This window comes from Rhinolophus sinicus, linkage group LG01, assembly GCF_036562045.2.
Source record: "Rhinolophus sinicus isolate RSC01 linkage group LG01, ASM3656204v1, whole genome shotgun sequence".
NCBI lineage: Eukaryota > Metazoa > Chordata > Mammalia > Chiroptera > Rhinolophidae > Rhinolophus > Rhinolophus sinicus.
In genome coordinates, this window is record NC_133751.1 from 69,682,007 (window position 1) to 69,707,089 (window position 25,083).

Genomic DNA, 25,083 nt, shown 5'->3' on the forward strand with positions numbered 1-25,083 from the left:
CACCTAGACCAAAGAGTAAACCCCAAGGACAGTTCTATGACTTATAAGTGGTACTTGCATCTAGTGCTTTCCAAAGGGAAGATGAAAACCAAACCCAGTCGTGTCCCCTGATATGAACCAGCCCTTTCTTTCAGCCCCAGGCCCTGCCAGATAGGAACCTGGGAAGAAGTGAGTGGAGCAAAGGCCCTGCCCTCTGCCCACTGGAATGCATAGGACTCAGCCTACCCCAGCATACCCCAATTCAATCTTATTCCCTCATAGAGAAAGCTGCCCTCAGGGAAATGACAAGATCACTTCCAACACCATTTGCTGCAAGAAAATATCAACCCAAATCATGGCCCTGGAGAGTCAACGCCAACGAAGCAAACACAAATAAACAATGCAGAGGCAACAATAATTTATTGTAAATATTTTTAAATCCTTTTCCATTAAAGTTCTTCATTATTTTCTAAAAAGTACAAACACACTGACGTCTACATATGATGTGTAAAAACTAAAGAGGAAGAAGGAAACTTCACCTGTTTCACTAGTTTAAGGAACTAGTATCCTCAAAATGAGACACTGAGTTACAATAAATGCATATTCTACTTAAATAAGAAACAAAGTTCACATTATCCAGAGTCCTGGGTCATAAAGAGCTCAAAGCAAACCTACCTGAGACACACACGGGCACATCCCCATACACAGCTGCCCACATACTAACTTCCACCCCAGGCCAATAACTGAGATATCGGGGCTAAGGAGAGCTCATTATAGGACCACAAAACTCTTTCTCCTGGAAAATTTCCAGCAAAACAATTTTCCCAACAAATCAAATACTCTGTTCCTTCATGACAGGCAATTCTCTATCTGCAAATGACCGATACAATTGCCCCCACTGTGCAAATGAATTGGCATGAAGCTTCTGTTTATTTCAGAGAATGGTTCTTCTTGTTTCACAACCATCTTCAACAAGACCCACAATCAATGCCTGAAGGCACTGAGGCCTACAGAAAGGCTATTAACACTGGACAATGAAAAGCCAATGTGTAACAGCTATAGCAGATGGTAAGCCGTCTTAATGATTCCCTGATGGAAGTCTGTGAAAACATACATGGAAAAACTATCCAAAATGATAACAGTGTGTTCAAAACTCACAGGGAACCATGTTTCTAAAAGAGGTGTTCAGGAGTCACAGGAAAAATGAGGAGATGCAAAGTAATTAAGAAACACACATCTTATTTCTGCAGCTGTATGTAACACAGTAATGGTGGGTGATGTGCCACCTAGCAAGCCTATGGATGGGTTGCTAAGATACGGAGGTACAGGTCATATCAGTAGACACAGAACCATGCTGCTTCCGTCTTGTAAAGTGCCTTCCTTTTCCTCACAGGCTTGCTTAGAGGTAGATTAAATATAATGGTGAGTGGGAGCGGATTTCAGTGAGCAAGTAGCCCGATTCTCCCTCACCTCACTGCCTGCCTCTCCTGAGCTCTCTCCGCTGGCACAGGTTGGCAGGATTCTTCCTGAAAGGCCACCCCAGCACTAAAGAGAAGGTGTCCATGTGCAGAAGGAGGCAGCTACTGCTTCAAGAATAGCGGTAACCTCACAAGGCAAGGTTCACCCAGCCGCCCAGTCACCCCTTCCCCATCTGGCTTCCTGTCTTTGTTACAACTGCAACTGGCTGGAGCTCTCCAGTGCAACTTTGCTGGACGTCATAACTGTGCAGAATCAGGAGAAAAAGCACCCTGTCTACCCCTCTAGTCATTTCTAGTCCTTCTGTGTGAATTCACAGGATCTTTTCTGTAAAACGGCATGAATCTCTTCATCCCACAATTCAGTGAAGCACTGCTTTCAGACACAGACCAGCCTCCACCACTTCACTCTGAAAAGAAAATACAAACAAAAAGTGCTAAAGTTCTTAAATCGTGATTGTTTTAAACATTTATGTTTCTATTTGACTTTATTGGGTTTGAACATCAACTCATGTAAAACTGGAATGTTTGTAAATTCCTAACAGTTTACTCTTCAGTCAACAGGCCACACACACACAACTTTGAATCCTTTTTTCAAAAGACAAATAACATATTGTTTGCTCATTTGTTTTGGTATAATTCATGATAAATAACATTTTAATGAGGACTTTTGAATATTGAGGACACTTTAACATTCAATTCTTTGTCATAATCTAACTATAAAAAATACCTCTAAACGTTCAGGTTTTTAAAAGATGGACAATACACTGCATTAAAATTCTGATGAGGGAAATGGTGCAGACCTGGCCTGACCTGGTGGGGGTATGAACTTGCCCTCACTGGGAATTACTGCTCTTTGGGTAAACTCTCCAAGTTTCCTGAAGAATCTATAAACAACCAAAATGGTTTTCCCTTAATGCCCCAGATGGTCCTTTCAAGGATAGAACGCACACTACACTGGCTTCTCCGCCAACAGCCAGCTCATCAGTTTACCCCAAAAATGTGCAAACAAGAGTCACTGTTCTTGCCACCTTGAGCTTTTTTCTCTTCACTTTTATGTAAGTCCAGTTTTGTCTTTGTTTTTCACTCAGTCTACTACGGGTAACTGATGCCTTCACATGAGAGAAAATAGTACAAAATAATTAACCCGTGCCCAAAATAACTCACGAGGTCCAAAATAAGCCACTGTTTTACATTTGTAAAACAGACTTCCCTTCCTTATACCCAAGCCCTACCCATATAAAGGTGAAGAAGTTCAAAGATAGGGGAAGTGGGGAGGGGACATGATCCATTAAAAAAAAAGATTCCTTCAACTTTGAAGGCATTCTGCTAAGTGAAATAAGTCATATAGAGAAAGACAAATAACACATGGTCTCACTTATATGCGGAATCTAAAGAAACAAAACTCACAGGAAAAAAAGCAGATTGGTGGTTGTGGGTGGGGAGTAATTTGGGTGAAGGTTGTCAAAAGGTACAATCTTCCAGTCAGAAGATAAATAAGTCCTGGGGATGTAATATACAACATGATGACTATTGCTAACAATGCTGTACGGTACATTTGAAAGTTGCTAAAAGGGTAGATCCTAAAAGTTCTTACCGCAAGATAAAAAAAAAACACGTAACGTTAAAAAAACAACAGACTCAAAATGAAGTCACTTGTGCTAAGCCCCACAGAGACTTACTATCTAACCTAACTGCAATTTCAGCCTCTCCCAGGAATGGAATTTTAAACCAGTCTGGAATTTCCTGGTCTGCACTACTGAGGTAATCTGCCTGATAAATCTGCCAGAAAACCCCAGTTTTCTCCTAAGGGAAGGTAACCTTGCCTGAAATCATCCATTCTTATAACTTCCTTGCCCCACCCTCTTTCTGCCTATAAAAACCTTTCATTTTGTACAACTCTTTGGAGCACCTCTCTATTTACTAAATGGGATGCTTAGTGATTCATGCATCATTCAACAAAGGTAATTATATCTGTTTAAGTTTACCCAGCTGAATTTTTGTTATTTAACAGTGACCATATGAGGTGATGGATGCTAACTGAATTTACTGGGGTAATCATTTTGCCAGTATGTGTGTGTCAAGTCATGCTGTACATTTTAAATTCAGTGTTGTAAATCAATCATATCTCAAAAAAACTGGAAGAAAATTAAAAATAAGAAATTCCCTCTGATTATAATATTAAGGGATGTTTTATTTTTATAAGACATTGAAATATGCCTGCAGCTCGGTCAAATAGTCATTGTATTTCCAAATTAGAAAATGAGAACTACACACACACACACATAATATCCCAGGAATCCAAATTACAGTCTAATTTAAGGTTCTCACTCTAAAGTGCACACACATATGAGCCCCAAAGGAACCACAGTCTGGCCTCAGGGAATGCTTGGAACCCTGGAATTGTAAAATTTTGCATAGGAGGAGGACAATGTTCTTTTTTTTCTGGGGAGAAGGTTCAAATTCTCTAAGGGACATACAAACCCAATGATTTTTTGTTTTGTGAGGTCGTCTTGTGTTGATCTTGGTTGTGAAGGAACCCAACAATTTTAAGAATTTCTGCTCTTTGATGAATTAGAACATTATTTAGTGGGAAACTAGTTGCCCGACTCATTACAGGAAGTGGGTGGGGGTAGCCTGCCAAACCCACCGCGCATATGAACATGGGGAACTGGCCTAAGAACAGACTGGGCCTCACTCGGTCCCTCCCAGGGACTTCCGCCTATCCCTGCCACAGTCATCTCTTCCCTTTGTTGGGAGTCTGCCCCTGAGCTTGTCCCCTATCTTGGCCTGCCTGCCATCTCTTCTTCCTTCCTCACTTTGCAAATGGTCGCTATCTACCCCTTCATTTAAGAGGTAACAGATACTCATATTCCTGAAACTATCAAATGGCTCAAATACTGCACAGGCATGCTCTGGAAAGTGGATGTGGGGGCACAACCTGTCCCCTAGAAGAAATGTCGGAGATAAAGATACAATCTCCTGAGGAGCAACTGTTTAGCTCAGGCTGCATTCCCAGGGCCTGAGGCAGATCTGTACTTGGGGAAATGTCTCTGAGGCTGTTTGGCTGAGTTCAAAGTCTCCTCTGAGTTCTCCTCAGGCCTCACAAGCAACCTGTCCTTAATCATACTCTGTGTGGACCTCCCAACCTCATAAGCCTCGTAAACCTTTTCTCACCCTCCTTCCACCTCCCTAACCTACATTTGGAAAGAGCTGGTAACCACAATATTACAAAAGGAGGCTCAGAAAATCACAACCCATCACATCACAGCAGCACCACCACACACGTCTCGTGCAGAGCAGACCTCCCTTCTGTCATCTCTTTACACAGGAGGGGGTCATAGGATATTTTCTTTCTTTTTAAAATTATTATGGAGGAAGCATAACGCCCTCACTCCATACCTGTATGCCATCTTCCTGGCCCACAGACACACTTTATTTATTCAGATCCTTCTGTGAGGAAACTTCATTTATGAGACTTTCCCAAGTAAGCTAAAATTTGGTCTGCTGAATGTCATTCTTTCTATTCATTTGGGGAAAAGAAAACTTTAGAAAGCACTTTATATAATGTTCTGCTTTCTTAGGCTGAGATTAGTCTACTCTCACCTCCCATCATCAAAAAATAAATGTCATCATAATAAATGCCTCTTCTGGCGCTTTGTAGTGACATGTGTGCTTTATATTATACGAGTAATCTCTGTTCTGCTCTTCTGATTCTAGGCTGCTGGCACTGTGCCTGGCACTAAGCACATTTCCCTTTGTCATTTTTTCAACTAGTATTTCCTACTACTAACGTGCAGAGAGTGTTTCTGATGGATTGTGGATGAGAAAATAAAATATCCAAGAATGTTAGCATTATGAGCTAGCAAGAGCCAATGCGTCTCCAAAGGAGGAATCAGAAGTGGGAAATAAGAAGAGATGGAAAATAAAGGCCAAAGGACATTTAAAAAGCTGTGGTAGTTTTCTAAGGAAAGAGACTAATTTGCTTTTTTATGTCCCTCTGTTAATTTCTCAAGGGACTCAGAGGCCTTCCACAAAAAAAAAGAGATAGGTTCCTACACTGAGATAATCTTTCACTGATTTAGCTATCTTGTTCATTTCAAATTCTTCAATACTGACTTCATTTGTGAAAACATGGTTTTTTCATGAAGGTTACAGTCATACCTCAGAGATATCATGTGTTGGGTTCCAGCCCACCACAATAAAGCGAGAATCGCAATAAAGCGAGTCATAATCTTTTTGCTGGTGGAGGGTCTTGCCTTCAATTTGTAAAATATGCAACCTCTGTTAAGCACAGTGCAGCGAAGCGCAATAAAATGAGGTGTGCCTGTAATAATGATATTACAAAATGGGATATGGGGCTTAGAATGTGGGTGTTCTACAACAAGAAAACATTTAACAATCCTCATCTTTATAGTTTAATTATTTTTTTCCATGATTTTTTCCCCCAACTACTCTGTCTGCTCATGGAGGGCTGGAACATCACCTGCACAGAAATCATCCCAAACCATCTGTCCCCAATCTGGTTCACATGTTTACCGTCACAGCTCTGTCTTCTTGACTTGCTTGACTTACCATAGAGCAAGAGGGACTCTGGACCAAGCCCCAGAGTCTCACAACCAGGCATGTTCTGATCATGGAAATCCTGCAGCAAAATGCCCAGCACCAACTCCTCACTCATCATATACTTCATAAAACTGTCATCTCCTGATGGAACCCCAAACTGTAGGTGGTAGGTTACGGTGGCATTTTCACCACTGAAAGGCAAACCAAACAGAGACATTAAAACATACAACAGGGCCGTCCCGGTGGCTCAGGCGGTTAGAGCTCCTTGCTCCTAACTCCAAAGGCTGCCGGTTCGATTCCCACATGGGCCAGTGGGCTCTCAACCACAAGGTTGTCAGTTCAATTCCTCGAGTCCCGCAAGGGATGATGGGCTCTGCCCCCTGCAACTAAGATTGAACACCGCACCTTGAGCTGAGCTGCCTCCCGGATGGCTCAGTTGTTGGTTGGAGCGCGGGCTCTCAACCACAAGGTTGCCGGTTCAATTCCTCGACTCCCGCAAGGGATGGTGGGCTGTGCCCCCTGCAACTAGCAACGGCAACTGGACCTGGAGCTGAGCTGCGCCCTCCACAACTAAGACTAAAAGGACAACAACTTGAAGCTGAACAGCATTCTCCACAACTAAGATTGAAAGGACAACTTGACTTAAATAAATAAATAAATAAATAAATAATTAAAAAAACAAACAAACATACAACAGAATTGTACTGCAACTCAGGAAATCAGTCTTAGCAATAACATTTCTTTAGCTCTGCATGTTCTTCCAAGTACAAAACAGCAAAGGATGTACTACCCTGGAAGAGTGTGCTGTCCCAGAAGAATCCTTTTCCATAGGTCCACCATTAAACGTTTAGGTGATCCTAACGTCTCCCTCCACCTAGACCCCATCTCCCAGGACTCCAGCGAGAGAGGCCATCAGAGGGAGAGACGTGACCCAGCTATTGTGAAGGAAGCTCCAAGGGCTAGCACATTGTCTGCCCCAATACCCGCCTTTTACCCCCCAAGGCAGACCAGGAAAGCCCTGTTCTCCTGTATTCTTTCTCCGATTCTCACACTACACCCTCCCCCTGCCCGACAAGTACACATTAGTCAAAGCTACTCAGTTTAGTCAGCTCATTATTTAAGCTATAAAAATGTTTTAGGTAGGGTCCAGAACTTTCTGCCGTCACCAGGGGGCAGAACTGCTCTCCCACAAACTGCTCCGCGTACCAGCAGCAAACCACACCTCCCCCGTTTGTCCCCAAAGTGAGAAGCTTGTTCTGTCCCATTTCCACTCCTGAGGCTCCCAGCTTTGCAACTCTCAGGAAGGGAACCTAAGGAAAAGGAGATCTAGAAATATCTTCCTAGAACATATTTTTCCCATTTCCAAAATTAGAATAATCATAGGGCTATCCTTAGTTAATTAGTGGCTTATGCCATTTGTTAAATGCTACCTCAACATTTAGATTTTTCACGATTATACTATTTACTTTGGTTCAAGAAGGCCCAGATTAAGAGCTAGCAATAAAACAATTAGGACGTGGCCACATCTGAGACTCTCACCCTGAAGCAAGTTTTATAGACAGTCCCAGTAGTGAACTTTGCCTCTGCTAAAGACCGGCAAAGAGCGCCCTCTTGTGGCCAGAAGTCACATAGGCCAACACTTTTACATTAATGTGGCTGACAGTTCAGTTTATAAACTCTACAACGAAGAAGTGTGCCAAACCCTGTGGTTCAAATGAATAATATACACTATGGATTCTGGAGAAACTGAAAATTTCAAGGACACCTCTAAAGGCAAGCTGACAAATGAACTTTCAAACCCTAAGCCAGCTACTCTAGTTGGCAGGTGGTGTATCCTGTGCTCCATCTTCTAATTACCGCTAATGATAGTAAATATTTTGACAAGCAGCTACCCTGCACTCCCATGGGCAAGGCTTGCGGTCAGCTTATGGAAAGGACCAGAGGCTGCCTTTCAGAAGACCAGGCCAGAAGCTGAATGAGAGGATTGGTGAATGATTAGGGTAACCCAGCCTGGCTATTCTCATCCCAACAAGTCAGATCACGGGGTGAATTTACATAGGGCTGAATTCTGAGGGAAGAAGAGGGATTTTCAGGGAAGCACCCTGTGGGCTTTGCCTCAGCTGCCCACCCCTAGAGTGGGTCGGTCCCACAGCTGAAGAAGCAATGGGCATTTTCCCAGGTTCCTGTTGGGCTGGTCCAGGACTGAGGTCAGGATCCCCCTGTAGGCACAAATGTCTGCCAGGCATGTGTCTGTCTCCTGTTCACGTGCAGCCACAGCCTTTCAGAGGCAAAGGCTTCTGTTTCTCAATTCAACATTGTTGAGACTCTGCCTGGTTTGTTTTTTTTTTAATGAAACAAAAATGTTTCCCTGACAGAATTTCTTTACCCAAAATACTGAAACCCTTGGGTTTTTCTTCCCAATTACTTTTAAAAGCAGATTCTCTAACATTGTGTTCAGATTCTAGCCATGTTTTACTCAGTTTTCTGATGGTATTTTTCCCCAATGTCTACCCCAACCCATTAGGCAATCCCACTCCTCTGGACCCATATGGCTGGATTCTTGGAAAAACACTTCAGGCTCAGACCTCTTCCCTCTCTCAACTGTGTCTCAGTCTTCGAATTACAAGTTGGAGCAGGGGCACGAAGAAAAGCATGTTGGGTCTGATTATGCATTTCTCCCTTTTCTATTGGCATTTTAATATCAGTGGTTTATGATTCAAATAAGCAGTGTCAAAGATGTCACCTTAATGTAACATGCACAGGGGGATCCATAAAGAAGAAGGGATAGTGAGTGTTGTTGCCAAGGCAACCTGCCATTATATGCATTTTCAGACTTCAGGTCCACATTGGTCCTACCCTGTTGTGCTACCACTTATGTTACATGCTTCCCTTCCCAGGTACACTCATGTTATGGTTTAGAAAATGTATGGTTTGAAAGGGGGGACCTCAATATAATATTGCCTTTGATCCTCACATTCCAGGGATATCTTAGGAATAGTAGATAAGAAAGCTTAGCCATGTAAATCTTCTCCTAACAATATATAAAGGATAATTAAATAACTCCTCTATACACATACACCCTTTTACATAAGTTTCTACTGATATAGACAAAAATATTAAAGATCACAAGGAAATCTTTTTAAATGTGTGTGTATATGCTATACATGTATAGTATATAAAGTATATATGGTAAATGCATGTATAGAAGAAATAACACCAAACTATTGATGGCTGTTCATTTTGAACAGAGAGTGTAATTCACTATGTGTGTGGAATTGATTGGCACATACATTGTCCAGGGGTAGGAGGGTGGGGTGGGTCAGAAGGTAGACTTTTCCTGTAGTATATATGTATATTTTTTAATATTATACAAGGAATATAGACCCCTGTACTACTTGCGTTTCTCAAAATCCAATACATGACCCCAATAAATTTAAAATAAAAAAAATCCAATACATGTATTCTATCATTTCCATCACATCACTGTCTGAGATCTGTTTCTATTTTGACCATTAGCTCATTTGAGTATCTGTTGTTAAACAGGCATGGTCTACCTGAGACTGGCTTTTCCTCTCTTCCACGTGACCTTGTTGAGTCATCTCATTAATCTGGGCTTCATTTTTCTTCTTGGTAAAATAAGGGAGTTGAGCTAGTTGGTGTCCAAAGACCCACCCAGCACCAAACTCTATGATTCTATCATTGGTTCCCTTCGTGCTTTGGGACTCTGGAAGTCCTTCTAGGTATAAAATGGTGATGGGTGTCACTTTCCAGAGAAAAAGACCAACGTGTAATGTTCCACATTCTTACCTGAAGTCCACGATTTCCACTGACGTAAAATAACGATTCAGAGACGGGGATGAACTGTACACATCTGTGAGCTGAAACAAACAGGAACAAGTGAAACAACCCCATACATTACTGCCAGATCGTGGTGTATGTCACCTGACAAAGCATCACTACTCCTAGACAAAGAATATTCCATGCTTGCTAGAAATTACCTTATCCAGAGAGCCTGGGTCAAAAAATAGAAAGGGGAGGACTTAGTACCAATCAAAATTCAAATTGAAACTCAAAAGAACCTCATTTATAAGGATCAAGTGATGAGACCAGGATTTTCAACATCCCATAGGCTGTGCTGACATCTTGTGGCCTTAACGGTGCGAGGGGTCAACAACCTGAGCCCACACAGACCCCAAGGAACATGGGAAGGAGCGAACACCGCAGTGGCTGGGAAGACTGTAGAACGGGCCCCTCGGGGCCTGGCACGTCACTGGACCAGGGCTCTTCTCTCCTTTATCTCATTGCAAGGAGAAACAGCCACGGTAAACCACAGGTATGGCAGCCCTTTCCCCTGAAAAATGGGACCAAGTGGGGCTGGTCTATAATTGCAAAGATATGCAGTTCTTATTTTATGCCTGAAATATTGCCATCACAAAAAATAAGGACACCTGTGTTTCAGGCCTTCAGATTTTACCAATTCCAGTTCAACCCTTTTATTTTAAGAAATAAAACAAAGCTAAAGCTACTCCTTCACATGATTCTTGGTTTCCCTCCTTCCCGCCCCTAGGGCTAGTTACTGTCCTGAAGCTGGAATGTATCCTTTTCATGCACGTTTTTATAAATGTAATACTTTCTTGTGTAATCATAATAATACATGACTTAATTTGTGTTTTTATTCAAATAAAAAGTACCATAATCTTCTAAGACTTGCTTTTTTGCATTCAAAATTATGTTTGAGATTTACTCATAATGATACATGTAGATAGGGCTCGTTCACGCTAAGTCCTAACTCCTGCATAGAATAATTAAATTAAGCAATTGTACCAACTTTTCCATTCCCCTACTGATGGCCATGTGCATTGTTTCCAGTTTTCTCCTATTATAAACTATGCGGAAGTTACCATCCTTGACTATCTCTGTGCCTGTCTTCTCTACATGTTTGAGTGTCCCTTAGGTACATGCCAAGAAATGGATCTGCTGGGTCCACAAGCAGGTCCATCTTCAACTGCAATAAGTCTTGCCAAATTGCTCTCCACCTTATTCTCCTCCTAGCAATGTACAACCGGTCCATTTCCCACAGCCTTGCTGGCACTTAGTAGTGTTACCTGATTTTCAGATTTTTGAGGGGTATAACCTTGTGTTTCACATTGGTTTAATTTGCTTTGTCTTGCTTACTAGTGAGGTTGAGTATCTTTTCATGTGTTTACTAACTCTTTGGGGTTTCTCACCTTTGAATTGCCTGTTAGTTCCCGTCTTTTCTTGGGCTGTCTTTTTCTTATCTATCTCGAACGATTGGTGTTATATTCTGGATACTAGCTGTTGGTTTTACGTTACAAATATCTCCTCTCAGTCTTTGATTAGTCGTTTCATCATGTTTCAGAGATGTGAATCCTAACCTAGCAGTACTTGAGAGAACATGCCTATGCTACATTTCTTTTAAATGTATATTTTAAGGTTAAATGCCTTGTTCTTTAGCAGATAGGTTCTAGCATAAATCAAGAGAACTGCTCTGGGATCTGGTTACAGCCTGGATGCACTCTAGGGCTGGAATGAGCCCATAGCCAGGCCTCTGGGAGCCCAGCCAGACCCTCTCCTGCCCAACCTGAAGCCTCAGCCCAGACATTGTCATAGAAATCTGACCAGTATCCAATGTCACCCTTGTGCTGAGACCAGTGTGTCCAGCTGCACCCATTATGGCTCAGAGTCCATTACTTTATCCAGCAGCAAGCAGCAGAATGTAACAAAAAGCAGTACTCTGAGGGGAACTCTGCCTATCTTGGTTCCCACTCAAAGGAATCTCAAGGAGGCTGCGTTCCCACTTAATTCTCCTGGTGACAATTCAATCTCTCAAAGGTAGGGCGCAAAGATCAGAGAACCTATAGACTATACCCCTAGAATCTTGTCATTATTGCTGCAATCTTTTTAAGAACCTGACATAACAGGCATTACTAACCATTTCTCCCTTTTTTACTGGTAAAAAAGACAGCATTCCGAGAGGTTATAAAACCTGCCCAAGGTCACTCTGCTAGTAAATAATTCAATCCTAGGCGTTACAGACACCAAAACCCAGCTTCTTTGCATGTTACCACACTATCTAGCGAGGATAAAGCAAGGAAGGAAAGTGTTTCCTTCTGGATATCAAGAAAGAAAGAAGCATAAAGTGATAAGAACTTTGGGAAAATATGACTGGGTCATCTTATAGTTTTTGAGCTCCAGAGAAAAGAATGTTGCCACTAGACACTTGGAAAACTTCGAAAATAGGAAGAAGGCTTTCACAGGGCTGGTCAAATTGACAGGGAGAAGGATGAGGATGCTATAGATGGGATTTTTTTCAAGTAGTAGTAGTAATAGTAGTAGTAGTAGTAATTCTCTCTTCCTTTTAGGTTGAGCTTCTTATGGTGGTGGTCATATCTGACCTTTGTGGACAAAAAAGCAGCTCTGTAATATATCTGTAACCAAAAGTAACCTCACAGAATGATCTATCATAAATTCCTAACTGGGCAGGTCCTGGTGAGTAGTCACACCAAAGCATATAACTTCTTTAGTAAAGGTTTATCTTCGCCCTAACCAAGCCCTGTCCATTGTTTTTGTGCATCTAGCTTAACACTTCTTTGAAATGTCAGAATAATGTTTTTCAGACCTCTTGGAGGTAAAACCACCCACAAAGGAGCACATAATCTTGTTAACTATCCTATAACTCAAACACAGAGATTATCCTGCCTTGCTTTCTCCCACCCTCATGTAATCTTCCTTATGTTCCTTCCTTAATTCCAAAGTTATAAAATTAACTGCAAAACTGTCATTCTCAGGATCATTTGAGATCTTGCTTCCTGGCATGTTGTCAGTTTTGCTTAAATAAACCATAAATAGTCTCTTCAGGTTTGGACATTCTTATTCAACACCTTCCTTCCAGCCTGCTCTGTTCCCTCCCTCCCTTCCTTCCTTTATTAATTGTTGGGTCAAGCACTGTGTAGGCTCTCATAAAAAAAAAAAAAAAAATTCAAGTTAAAATTTTAAGTTGAGATAGTGTGTTATACTAGATCACTTGAAGATTATTTTTGGTGGCATGGTCCCATGCTATAATTAGGATATGTTTGTATATTTGGGAGCCATTAAGCACACTATCTACTGTGGGCCCAAAGAAGTGAAACAGGGGTCCTCCTCACCCCTTGTTCTGGTATCTCCCATACTGTGCCTACAAGGCTGTGTAAAGACTGAGCTAGGAGCCCGTGAGCTGATTATCAGTCGGGCATAGTAGCTAATTAGAAACCAGCTTCCAGAATAAGAGCGATACCTTCCCCAGGTTATCAGAGGTGCCATCCTTAGCTCCTCCATCAAGCACATGAGCTGAGGTAATGCAGAGTAACAGCCCCAACCCTAAGGGAAGAACACTCTGACAATGAGATATGAGAGGGGCCAGGAAAACTGTGTTTACAAAAGCAAGACAATAAAGCAAAAGAGAGGGCACAGTGTTCCAATATTCACTCCCATTTACTTCCATATGCAGAAACTTCTGGAGACTGGCCTAGCTGGAGGAAAGGGGTTCTTGACCTGACAATAGAACAGTAATATCTCTAAGTTCCCTAATTTTGTTCCTGAACATATTTGGTTGGAAAGCCAGGGGCAGGAGTCTTTTTACTTCACTGTGCCTTTTATCATCTATAAATTGGATAATTTTAAAAAAATATTTTACAAAGTTCTTTACATGCATTTCACACGCACCTGTGGGAATACTGGGAAAGGGCAGTGATTTCCATTGATCAGAGGAGGAACCAGCTCAGAGGCCTGTGAACTTGCCCGAGGAATCACGGCCAGTCCCTGTTCCTTTGCCACTACAAAGTGATGAGCCAAAAATACCTGTAGAATCTGGTCGTGTCTGGCTCTGCGTGAGAGATATGGCTCTCAGGTGAATGACTAACATCCATTTGCCTTTGACATAGAGAGTCCAGTCTGTGACATGTGTGTTTGCTGATTCATTTCATTTCCACTCATCAAATTCAAAACCCCTCAATTTAAAAAAGCAACCAACAGGAAAGCAGCAAAAGGCTCTTCACTCAGCAACTTGCTCTGGAAGCAGGTGGAAGGAAAGGAGGAAAAGGGAATGGCAGATAAGACATAAACAAGGAAAACAAGGAGGAAGAGAAAACAGAATAATCATCCCAGAGTACAAACTCCTGTGATCCAAGGAGCAATCAAATGTCAGGCACTTGAGTACACAGAACTGACTCTGGGATGATCGAGACGGAATCACCTCCCTCAGGAGCTTTGGTAGGAATCAAATGGAAGCCAGATGAAGAGGACTCACCCCATTCGACCCATCACAGCAAAGCAGAGTGCAATGGACAGCAAGCTGGTCTTGTTTAGACTTTCTTATCAAAATCTTTCCTGTGTCTGGCTGTGAACCACCCTGTCTTTGACAAGATGACCAGGATTGCCCCAACAACCCTCACAGTCTGGATGCAGAGCCCCCATATTGCACAGACGGCTCAATCCCCTGAATTTCCCACTCCAAGAATGATGCCATCTTCCATCCACATGGCCACCCAACACTGGACCTGGAGTCATGCTTTCCTTCATTCCCACACCCAATAAGCCATTAAGTCCAGTTGAGAGAGAAGACTTCTTAAATCTCACTTGAGTCTTCCATATCACCCTGACATTGCCCTGGTTCAAGACCTCTCTGCCCCCCCACCATTTGTTACCTGGACTACTGCAACACCTTCTAACTAAACACTCTACCTCCAGTGTTTTTCCACCATTACACAGAAAGGCTAAAATGAATAGTTGACCATGTCTACCTGCAGATTAAAATCTTTCAGTGCCTTGCCAAAGAGCAGGAAGACCTTCATGGTCTGACCCTCCCTTGCTGTTCAGCCTCATGTCTGCAAATCCCCACCACACAGCATGCGGAGGCCATAGGACAGGACACCGATGTGCAGATGCCGTAATGTCTGCTGCTCTTTCATCTAGAACATTCCACCTCATATTTCAAGACTCATCCTGAGTATCACCTCCATTCCACCTCAGGTAGTCAAGATCCCCCTCCTTTGTGGTTGTAAAACACACTGCACATATCTCAACAACAGGACATATCACACTGTTTGATAACTATTTAATTTCTTCTTTTACTTGGACTCTGAGCCCCTACTAAGGGCACAGACTTTGTGGCCCTGGCACTTGGTAGAGGGTCCTCAATGAAACCACAAGTTAAATCAAATAGAGCAGAGTAAGGAAACAGAACACTCTCCTCCAGGATGCATTTCACTGAAGGCCAGGGTTCTTCCCTCTGCTTTTGCATGACGGAAAACCCATTTCTAAGCATCCATTTCTGCCAAAATCCAGACAAAGAATTCAAGCCTGAAACTACTTACTCTGTAGTTCAATGCCACCTGTTGTAGCAGAATCCATACTCTAATGTTAAGAAAACAATGCATAAGGTGTCATTACCCTCTTCTTGAGCAGGTGAGACAATTCCTCTTCAGCAACACACTCCTCTGGAATCTTCAGCATGACCAAGAATGTTTTATTTGATGATAACTCAAGTATTTCATTTTCATCTTCATCGATGTAAGTTACTAAAGAGAGTGGAGGGTGGGGGAAAAAAGTAAAAGTAAACACATGCATAAACTAATCAATCCATTGGCTGCTGCACTTTAAAAAAAAATTGAGTACTCTTCAAGGATAAAGCCTGTCAACAGTAAGCAAGTAAGAACAGAAATGCTTTTCCCCCTCAGTAAGATTGAACAAAAAGAAGGTCTTGCCTCCATCATGATAAAACGTTTATTTTACCTCATAAGTGGTCTCAGATTCTATTGAATACAGACTGGGAGGAGGGCCAGCAGGAAGGAGTGGGAAGAACATGAATTTGTTTGTTAAACTAAACCTGCAGCTTAGCTATGTACACATGGTGTCAAGGCAGGTGATGGGGGACAGTCTGCGGGTGGGGGTGAACAATGAGTGATGGGGGATAGAGTGTGGGAGCAAAGAATCACCTTCAGTTGTGTGTACTTGATGAGGAGGTGACATCATCGACCAGAACAGAGGGGAACTAGAATAGGAGCGTGTGAGCCCACAACTTGAAATCTCCCAGGGAGACACAGGATGGGCATGAAGTCATCACTCTAGTGTATATCGCACAGATGAGGAATGTTGACCCACTCTGTTTGCAGAAAGGAAACCAGAGCACTCAGAGCCTCAGGGCACACAGGCTTCCATTCCTGGGACAATGAGCTCTGTGTGGCTACTTGCGTTCTAATCACTGTGAGCTAACTGATTTTTATGCAGTTAGATCTCAAAGAAAAACACACAAAGTCAAGAGCCAAGAGCTAGAAGCTGGCACGCATGGTACTAATTATGCTCCAAGCTCCACCTAGGCCTCACCGGCTGGGCCCACGCAAAAGCCACCTATCTGGCCCTGAAAATGGTGTGGGTGTCCAGAACCAGGTGTTTGTGTTGCCCTAGACTTTTTCAAATCCCAACTGATAATATCATCAGCTTCTTTTCCTGGACTTTGAAAAGGCCATAGTGGAATCAATTCAGGGTTTATGATGAAAGAGCAGGTGAAAAGAAGTGAGAATCCTGGTACCTATTCCCTGAGAAAGTCTGGAAATGTGAGGCATGAGGAACAAGGAAATATGCACAGAAAAGTTAACAGAGGACTGAGACTGCCAGGTTAGCAAGTCCTCTTAGGGTGGCCCCTGGAGGGTTCCCACCATTCCCTGACAAAAGTGGCTCACATGTTCCTTAACTGTTTGCACAAACAACGTGACTTATGTTGAACATCTCCTTCCCTTCTGGGAGTCTGGAATTTTAGTACATGCCAGGCAGAGGTTGCCTATATGACCAACCCCAATAAAACCCTGGGCACTGAGTCTCTAATGAGCTTCCCTGGTGGACCACATTCCACACACTATTGGCACAACTCACTGCTAGAGGAATTAAGTGCCTCTTATGGGACTGCACCTGGACAGGACTCTTGGACGCTTGCACCTCATTTCCTCCAGATTTCGCTTTACATCCTTTTGCTGTAATAAATCAACCATCTCTAAAATTATATTCTGAGTCTTGTAAGTCCTCCCAGCAAACCACTGAATCTAGGGGTGACCATGGGGGACCTCAAACACAGGGAATTATCTCTGCATCATTATTTGTTTTAAGTTATTACATTATTTTGTCTGACAATAAAAGTTATGCCCTCATAATAGAAAACTTGCAAAGTATATAGAAAATTGTAGCAAAGGAAGAGACTAATAATTTTTTAATCAAGTTTTTTCCCCCACACTTTATATTATATATTTGAGGTCTTAATGAAAAGGTAATTTGTATACAGCTTTTGTTGTTTGTTGCTGTCATTGCGTATTTGTCTTGATTCTTTGGTTGTTGCTGTTAACATATCAAAAGCCATTCCCCATGTGTTTGAAATTCCTTGCAAAGATTAATTTAATGGCTGCATCTTGTTCATAACTGGCTTGCCCATTTTCCTAAGTCTTTTAGTGTTTTCAACTTTCCACTGTTGTAAATCATGCTTCAATGGAAATCTTTGAGCTCTGCACCCACGACGTACCATTACCTTGGAAAGGAAGAGGGGATGCCAGAGGGTGGATATGGTATTCACATAACTGCTGAACTCAAGGGCCCTGACAAGAGACGCCAAGTTCAAAAAGAGGATCTCCAAATAATAGTTCTAATGACAGATACTTCAGTTGTATCACCAAATAATGAATCTATCCTAAGATCTGGCTAAATGATTGTGTTTGGTAAATAACAACAAACAACAAAAACAATGGATTTACCTAGTCAGCAGAAGTTGCATGTCATTAATGAGACTTCATCTGGGCAGCCCTTTCCATGTAGAAGATGTGTTTAAAAAAACAGAAAGCCTAAAACATGCAAAGTACATTGCAGGTACACAAAATCAGCTCTTTGGCTGGAATATAAGAAATGAGGCTGCAGAGGGAATCCTTCCATGCCAGGTAGCTGCAGGAGGTAACGGATGTCATGAAATGTCTCCCAGGAAGGAGGTGCAGGTTAAACTGGAACCAGGAGAGACTGGAGGCAGGGAGGCCAGTAGGCACAAGATTGGGAGAGACAGATTTTGATGGACAGCAATGGGAAATGCAAGGAAGGAAGGAGGAAGGCAGGAGAAAGGGAAGGATGGGGAGAGGGAGGCAGGGAGGAGAAAGCCCAGGATAGTGGAAGCAAAGCTGGCTTTAAAGGTAGCCAGACTTCGTGTGAATACCAGCCCAGGTATTTATTAGCCATGGGATCTAAGTAATTCCCTTAAGTCCCTGAAGCTGTTTTCTCAATAGAAATATTGATGCCACATTGTAGGTGACAGTAACACAATGGGAACCAATATGTATAATGTATCCCCCACAGTGCCTTGGAGTAACTGGATAGTCAATGACAAAAGACGTCATCAAGACACTACCAAGAAATGACTGACAAAACTTGGTTATTTACCTAGATATGGGAGAGAAGAAGAAATAAAAAATATTCCAAAATATCAAGTCTGGATAACAGGAAGAATACTAGCAACTATATGAAACATCACATACAGACATTTTGCTATGCACTTGTAGATATTTCTCATGTAATCCTCAAATCAACCCTATGAGTTAAATATTAATGTTTTCAATTTAAAATAAAAACATTGAGGCTTAGCGAAAAGGCATAATTTGTTCAGGTCAATTGAGCTACTAAGTAGTAAGATTTAGATTCAGATTCAGAAATCATTTATATTTTACTAATGTGGAAACGGAGGCCAAATGGATTGAAGAATTGGCCTAAAGTTACACCACTGGATGGTAGCTGGAATAATCCTGGTCTCATGTTCCCCATGAAACTATAAAGAGTAAGCTAATTGGGGAAGGGGATATACACGAATAGTAGTTTCATATGGGTAACGCTTGAGGTGATGACAGATATTTCCAGGTAGAGCTCTCTAGCAAAGAGTATGACTAAAACTCAGGAATGGTATGTGGATGTAGACCTAGGAGTCACCTCCTAGAGAAGTTGGCTGCTGACCGAGGAGTAAATGGGTTACTCAATGAAAAGAATGAAAAATGTGAAAAGTAAGAAACCTAAAGACAAGCCTCATGTACCACAGTACGGAGGCTGAAGGCAGAAATTACAGGAGACCTCAAGTCCGGGAGTTCTGTAGACCCTGAAGGCTACAAACACGGCAGGGGATGGGAGAAAGGCTATTAAGCCTATTATTCATTGGGCATCGTGATGAATTGCTAGTGACCTTCAGAAAAATAATTTGGGACCGATGATACAAGTGATTTAGAAATGAGCAAGAGGCAAAACCCGAATGCAGACCTCTCTTTCTAGACGTGTGCTAGTGAAAAAAGGGAAAGTGAAAAATGCCGAAATGAAGCAGCAAGATTCTAACTGAAAGACTGCTTTGAAGGAGAGATGACACTAACACATTTGAAGAGGTCTGAGTTGATAAGAGTCTATGGATGCTTAGAGAGAAATGGAGCTACCTGAAGGTCTACAAGTCAGAAGAAGCTGGCAAGGATTCTATGGAGAGCACAGGTCAGTCTTGGGAAGGTAGAGAAACATATGAGTCTTGAGGAAAAACAGGTGAAAATGCAAAGAAATTTCAAGGTACTGGGCCTACAGAGTTGCTATTATGTTCCTGCCCCCAAGGACCTTGCTAGCTTACGGCTTGCTGATGCTGTCTGCCTAAAATTTTCCCATGAGTCACCTGACAGCAGACGGAGCATTGCCTTGAGCAACCTGTCTGTTTGCCAAGACCGTGTGATGTCATAAAATGTAGCTCTTTTTCCCAACTCACAAGGAAAACAAATCCATTCACTACAGCGTCACTTGGGAAGTCCCTGCTTATATCTTTGTATCATAGTGTCCTACTCACGGGAAAGTCTGTGTGTTAGAGAGCAAAGGGGTCAGACAGAAAACCAGAATCCTGGGGATATCACACAGGGGTCCCTAGAGTGTTAAATCTGATCACCCTTAAATCAGATTTCTAAGTATCCCCCTACTTGTCACAGTTTGGTTTTTATAACATTTAAAATATTTGCCCAAAGAAAGGTTTCATTACTATGGTGTTACTCGGTGTCTCTCTTCTCCCTGTAATTGGGGCAAATTAGCAAAAAAAGCAGAACCTTTGAGGAAGGTTAACTGATTCTTCAAATTATCCAGAAAGGAGATGACTGAGAGGGGCAGGGGGGAGAGGCTTTTTCACTGCACCACTCACACCAAAGCATTTATAATTTCTCAGGGAGAAGGAGAGAATTGATTAATAACCTCTCCCTAAAGAGCTAGGACAAAACCAGGTTTCCAGACTCAGCAGGATTTCCTGGGTTCTGCCCATAAAATTGTCCAGTTTAAAAAGATTTCATTGTCCATTGTGAGCCTGGCAGAGCGCTAGCCTCTCCTCCACAGTGTGTACGCAGCCCCAGCTCAACACCTCAAGCTGAGCCATGATCCTGAATTTGCCATCATTCCCATGGCATGCCAAAGGCAGAGTGGCAGGGAGCCCACCCCGGGTGCAAGCAATAAGGGGTGCACAGTCTATAGAGAATAACAATCTAACCAACCACAGGTTCCTCTGCTTGCATTCTTAATAATGTCAGTGACAAGATACACTCCCCCCCCCCCAAGCAAGCACCCTGCCCTGGGTACCCCCATTTTCCCTAGTTAACCTCTGCATTCTGGGATGTATGTACTGTCCCTTTCTGTGTCCACTCCAGCTCCAGAGTTACTAACACCTCTGCCACCAAGCCTTGGTCTGAGGACTACAGAGTCCTGAGATAGGAGATTAATGAGTTGAGAGGAAGGGAAGGAAGAGGCGAATGGCAAATGTAGTTCCTGAGGAACTCGCTTCTGAGCGCATCCGGACAGCCATAGGTAAGCCCTTGACTCTCTTGACACTGCCCTTTTCTCGGATTGTAGTGATTTCCACACAGTGCCCAGAAGTTCTACAAATATTTCATTCCTGCCAATGGGCTTAGCAATTAGGCAATTGTTGATTATTGCAAATTGTCATCACGAAAGTGCCTACAGAGCTGCTGTGGGTGGTGGAGGCTGTCATGGAGGGAAGCCCTGTCCCCACCCACATTGTATCTATTGCACCCACTACCACCTACCATGGCTCTCCCATAGGCCCAAAGCCCTGAAGGCTGAGGAGTCGCATAAAATAAAATGATTTCCCTAATTAAAAAAAGTAAAAGTTTGAAAATCTCTCTTATAGCATTAACATTTTAAGGACACAATTTTATACCCAAATTGAAAATGAAGGTTGTGCGACAAGTGTTGAAAAGTTCTTCCCTGAATATCATCCTATGAACTTTCATGTCTCCCAGAGAAACTGTTGAAGGAAATGGAATCCTTTCCTCTGCAGATTGTTCTTTGTGAGTTGAAAGGGTCAGATAACTTTTTCAGAATGGAAGACAGCTCTTGAGTCTTGTGCTTTAGAATCCTGAATATTAAACCACCTAGACCTGTTGCATCATCCTTTGCAATAGGCCCCAGATGCCAACAGACAAACCCATCTGCTTTCAGGATAGCACCAACTAGTTGTGATAGGACAAGACTGTGACTCAACTTCAGTGTCCACATCCACATGTGGGGGTTGATGGGAAGAGGGAGCGTCAATGCTTACACAAAAACTATTGTCCTCAGCATGACAGAGGAGGTGTAGCACCCCTTATTAACTTCTCCCTACCTCAAAACCAGCCTATAGCCTCAAAGAATCATCCATCCCACTTCAACAATGTCCTAAGTAACTAAGTGAACATGATGCTTGCACGAGAAACTCACATGCTGGAGACTGGCACATGTTATCAATGTTTTCCTATTTCTTCATGGACCATGAAACCTTGAGACAGGAGCAAAAGGGGTTGGGAGGAGGAAGAATGGGAGGTGAATGGCAGATGCAGATCCTGAGGAAAATTCCCAGGGCCACCTCTGGAGAGACTCAGGGGTTCCCCTTCTTGCTCTCATCTGTGACTGGATTTGCTATGGAGAGCCTGACTCAACCGAAATCCTTGAGGGACTGGATCACCTCAAGTGTGTCCCACTCCAGGAGAGCCCCCTCTCCCCTACAATCACTCCCACATATAAATAAAAAGTTTTCCTCTATCCTGTTTTGAAATTGAAATGATTGCCCACTGGAGGGTGCTATATTTGTGAATCATATAAACCTTAATACCTACATATCATCATAAAAAATTGGTAAATACCTAAAAGCCTTTAAAATGGTGTAGTAGACTACCTCATGCAGTCATTTAAATAAGGAAGTTTTTAGACCTATTGTAGTGATCGTTTCACATTATGTTACACACCTGAAACTAATATAATGTTATATGTCAATTATATCTCAATTTAAAAGAAATGTAAAGATGTTCAGAAATAATTTTTAATAAATTGGCAAAATGATCTCAATGTACATTAAATTTTTAAAGCTAGGCCACAAGACTACAGAAAAATCTGATCTTAAATTGTTTTTAAAATGCAAATGAAAAAAATATACCAGTGTATGACAAAGTATTAATATTAATATGGATGAGTTTTATGGGTAACTTAACATGTATTTTTATATTCATAATAAATAATTTTAAAACGAGATCATGTATGTAAAACATATAGATAGCATCATATAAGTTTTTGTTTTACATACACATGCAATATAAATACGATAAACAGTTATTTCCAAAATAAGTTCAAATACTGACAGCTTACAGGTACATGGTTCTATAAAGTTTTGAAAACTTTCAAATACATTATTCATCATTTTATCATTATAATCATATACCAGGTATATCAGATGAAATATAATTATTTTTACTAAATAAATTATAAGAAAAAAGTCAACATTTTTTTATCTCAAAAAGTGTTGAAGATAAAATCAAATATAAATTAGTGTTTAAATAAGTTAAAAATGTAAGAAATCTACAAGCTCCAATGGGCAGCATTTAAAGTAAAATGTTCTCTATACTTCAGTCTCCCTACTTCTTCCAGAACTTATTAAAACAAACAAACAAGAATCATGTATTTCTCCCATATAACATATTCCAAACCAGTTTTAAATTCAAATTATAAATAATGAAATAGCAATGAGTACATCTTCCATTTCAGTGTAAGTCATAAGCATTAAACACATCTTCTTAAAGTGCATCAACTTAGTCATGTTGAAATCCTCTTACCTCCAATAAGACATAAGCTTATGATGATCACTATAAAGAGACCTAGGAAAATGGAGGCGATGACCATCCACAGTTTACATTTTCCGATCACATTCCTATTACAGGAGCTCCAAGGGCTTTTCTGGTTAGCCTGGAAAGCAGAGAAGACTGTTAGGCAGTCACTCTGTTTCAATAAACATTTTGGAATAGTGAGTATGGGCCAGTGATACAGAAATCGGGCAGCAGGATCCTGGCTTCAAGGGGCTACACTCAACAGAGTCAAGTTTACAAAGGGGTGCAATGGAACTTCACAAAAATGTTGGCAAGAAAATGCTCTGGGGGCTCTGAGGTAGGCAGGACAGGCAGGATTTTGAAGAATGGAGAGAGTAAAACACTTGAAACCCAGGAAATGGAGGATCCTCGGTGTTGATTTATAATGGAAATGGGCAAGAGACTCATGTGATTGATTAGTAGGTTTCAGAGGCAAGTAATGAGAGCTGAGATTGGAAAGAGTGAAAGCGCGGAGCATATTCGAGAGGGTTTTGAATGTTGCCAGAGCAGTTTGGACTTAATTTGGTGTGTACTGGAGACCTGTTGAAGTTTCTGGAACACAAAAACTGAATTGAAGATTAAAAGAAAAATGATGTGGAGTTTAGAGTGGACACATCAAGAAAAAGCAAAGAGGCTTCTGCTGCAGCCCAGACTGTAAGCAATAAAGGTCTAGAAAGGAAAATGAAGGAAAGGACAAGAGAGACACCAGGAAATAAGCTGTAATGGGGATAGTGAAGCTCAGTGTGGGCTCAAATAAAATAACTATAGTCAACATCATTGCATTTCATCCTAACAGCACTCAAGCGACGCATTCGCCCATTTAAAAGATGCGTATCAGAGATGCGTATTAGCCAGGACTAATCCTTGCTGTGTTTCACCGGAAATCTGGCGTGCTCTCCCTTTTGTCCCCAGCCTCCCTGTGTCATGAGCTCCTGGTCAGGAGGTAGCCTGATTGCCTTAGGGCTGCCTCCACTCTCAGCACTACTACCTGCCCCTATAAGGTGCCATGACTCTTCTCCTTCCTCCCTCTGAGGAGTTAGGTAATTCCCACGTGGAGACCACGGGAAACAATGGAATATGATGGGGGGAAAGTGTGTTCCTGTGTCAGGATTCCAATCCCCATTATACCACTTACAGGCAGGGTGACTATCAGCAAGCTACTGAAACTCCCAGCCCCGATGTCCTCAACTGTAAAACACACAAATAATAAATCCAGCTCACAGGGCTGTTGTAAAAACTAGAGATCATGTAAATGAAGCACTTGCTGAACAAATATTAGGACCTCAACGAATGGGTGTAATCATTGCTGAGTGTTTACCTGTCTCACAAAGCAGCAGCAGGCACTTCAGGAGTGCCTTAGTGCTTTCAAAAATGACACCTTGTTTGTTCACTTGCTCTCCCATCACGATTTCAGTGGTGGCCATCAGAAAAGAAAACTGTCCACATTAGGACTACAGCTCAGACTTTTTCAATGAGAGGTTCCTAAGCCTGGCTGCATATCAGAATCACCTGAGAAGGAATGTAAACTACACACACATAGGCCCTACCAGGATCCAGATCGTAGGGAGGTGTGGGCAGGTCTCGGCTTGTAATTTTAAACCTCCCAAAGTGAATCAATTGTTTTAACAGTGTTGAGATCTCTTGTCTGAAGCCTCCGCACTCTTCAGAGGCCAGGTCAAGTCTCTCACTTTGTGGAGGCCTCCCCACCACCCTCCATGGAGCTGTCCATACAGCTCATCTGCTGCTGCCTTGTCTGGTTTCGTGTTCAATTATAAACCGATACTGGCCTTATCTTCCTAGGTAAAGTGAAACCACAGAGAGGGAAGGATGATTCTTAAACTTCCGTGTTCCTATATCCA

The 25,083-nt window shown here is 42.1% G+C and overlaps 1 protein-coding gene across 1 annotated transcript in view; it reads right to left on the minus strand.

Annotated features, from left to right (window-relative positions):
- Window positions 1–382: 382 nt before the first annotated feature.
- Window positions 383–25,083, minus strand: part of LG01H3orf52 (linkage group 01 C3orf52 homolog) — a 32,056-nt gene continuing 7,355 nt past the window's right edge. The window contains exons 2-6 of the mRNA XM_019715194.2: window positions 23,195–23,324; window positions 15,468–15,595; window positions 9,828–9,898; window positions 6,030–6,211; window positions 383–1,864 (exon numbers count right to left, since the gene is read on the minus strand). Of these exons, the coding sequence (XP_019570753.2) occupies window positions 1,860–1,864; window positions 6,030–6,211; window positions 9,828–9,898; window positions 15,468–15,595; window positions 23,195–23,324 (516 nt within the window). The 3' untranslated portion in view covers window positions 383–1,859. The remainder of the gene's footprint in view (window positions 1,865–6,029; window positions 6,212–9,827; window positions 9,899–15,467; window positions 15,596–23,194; window positions 23,325–25,083) is intronic.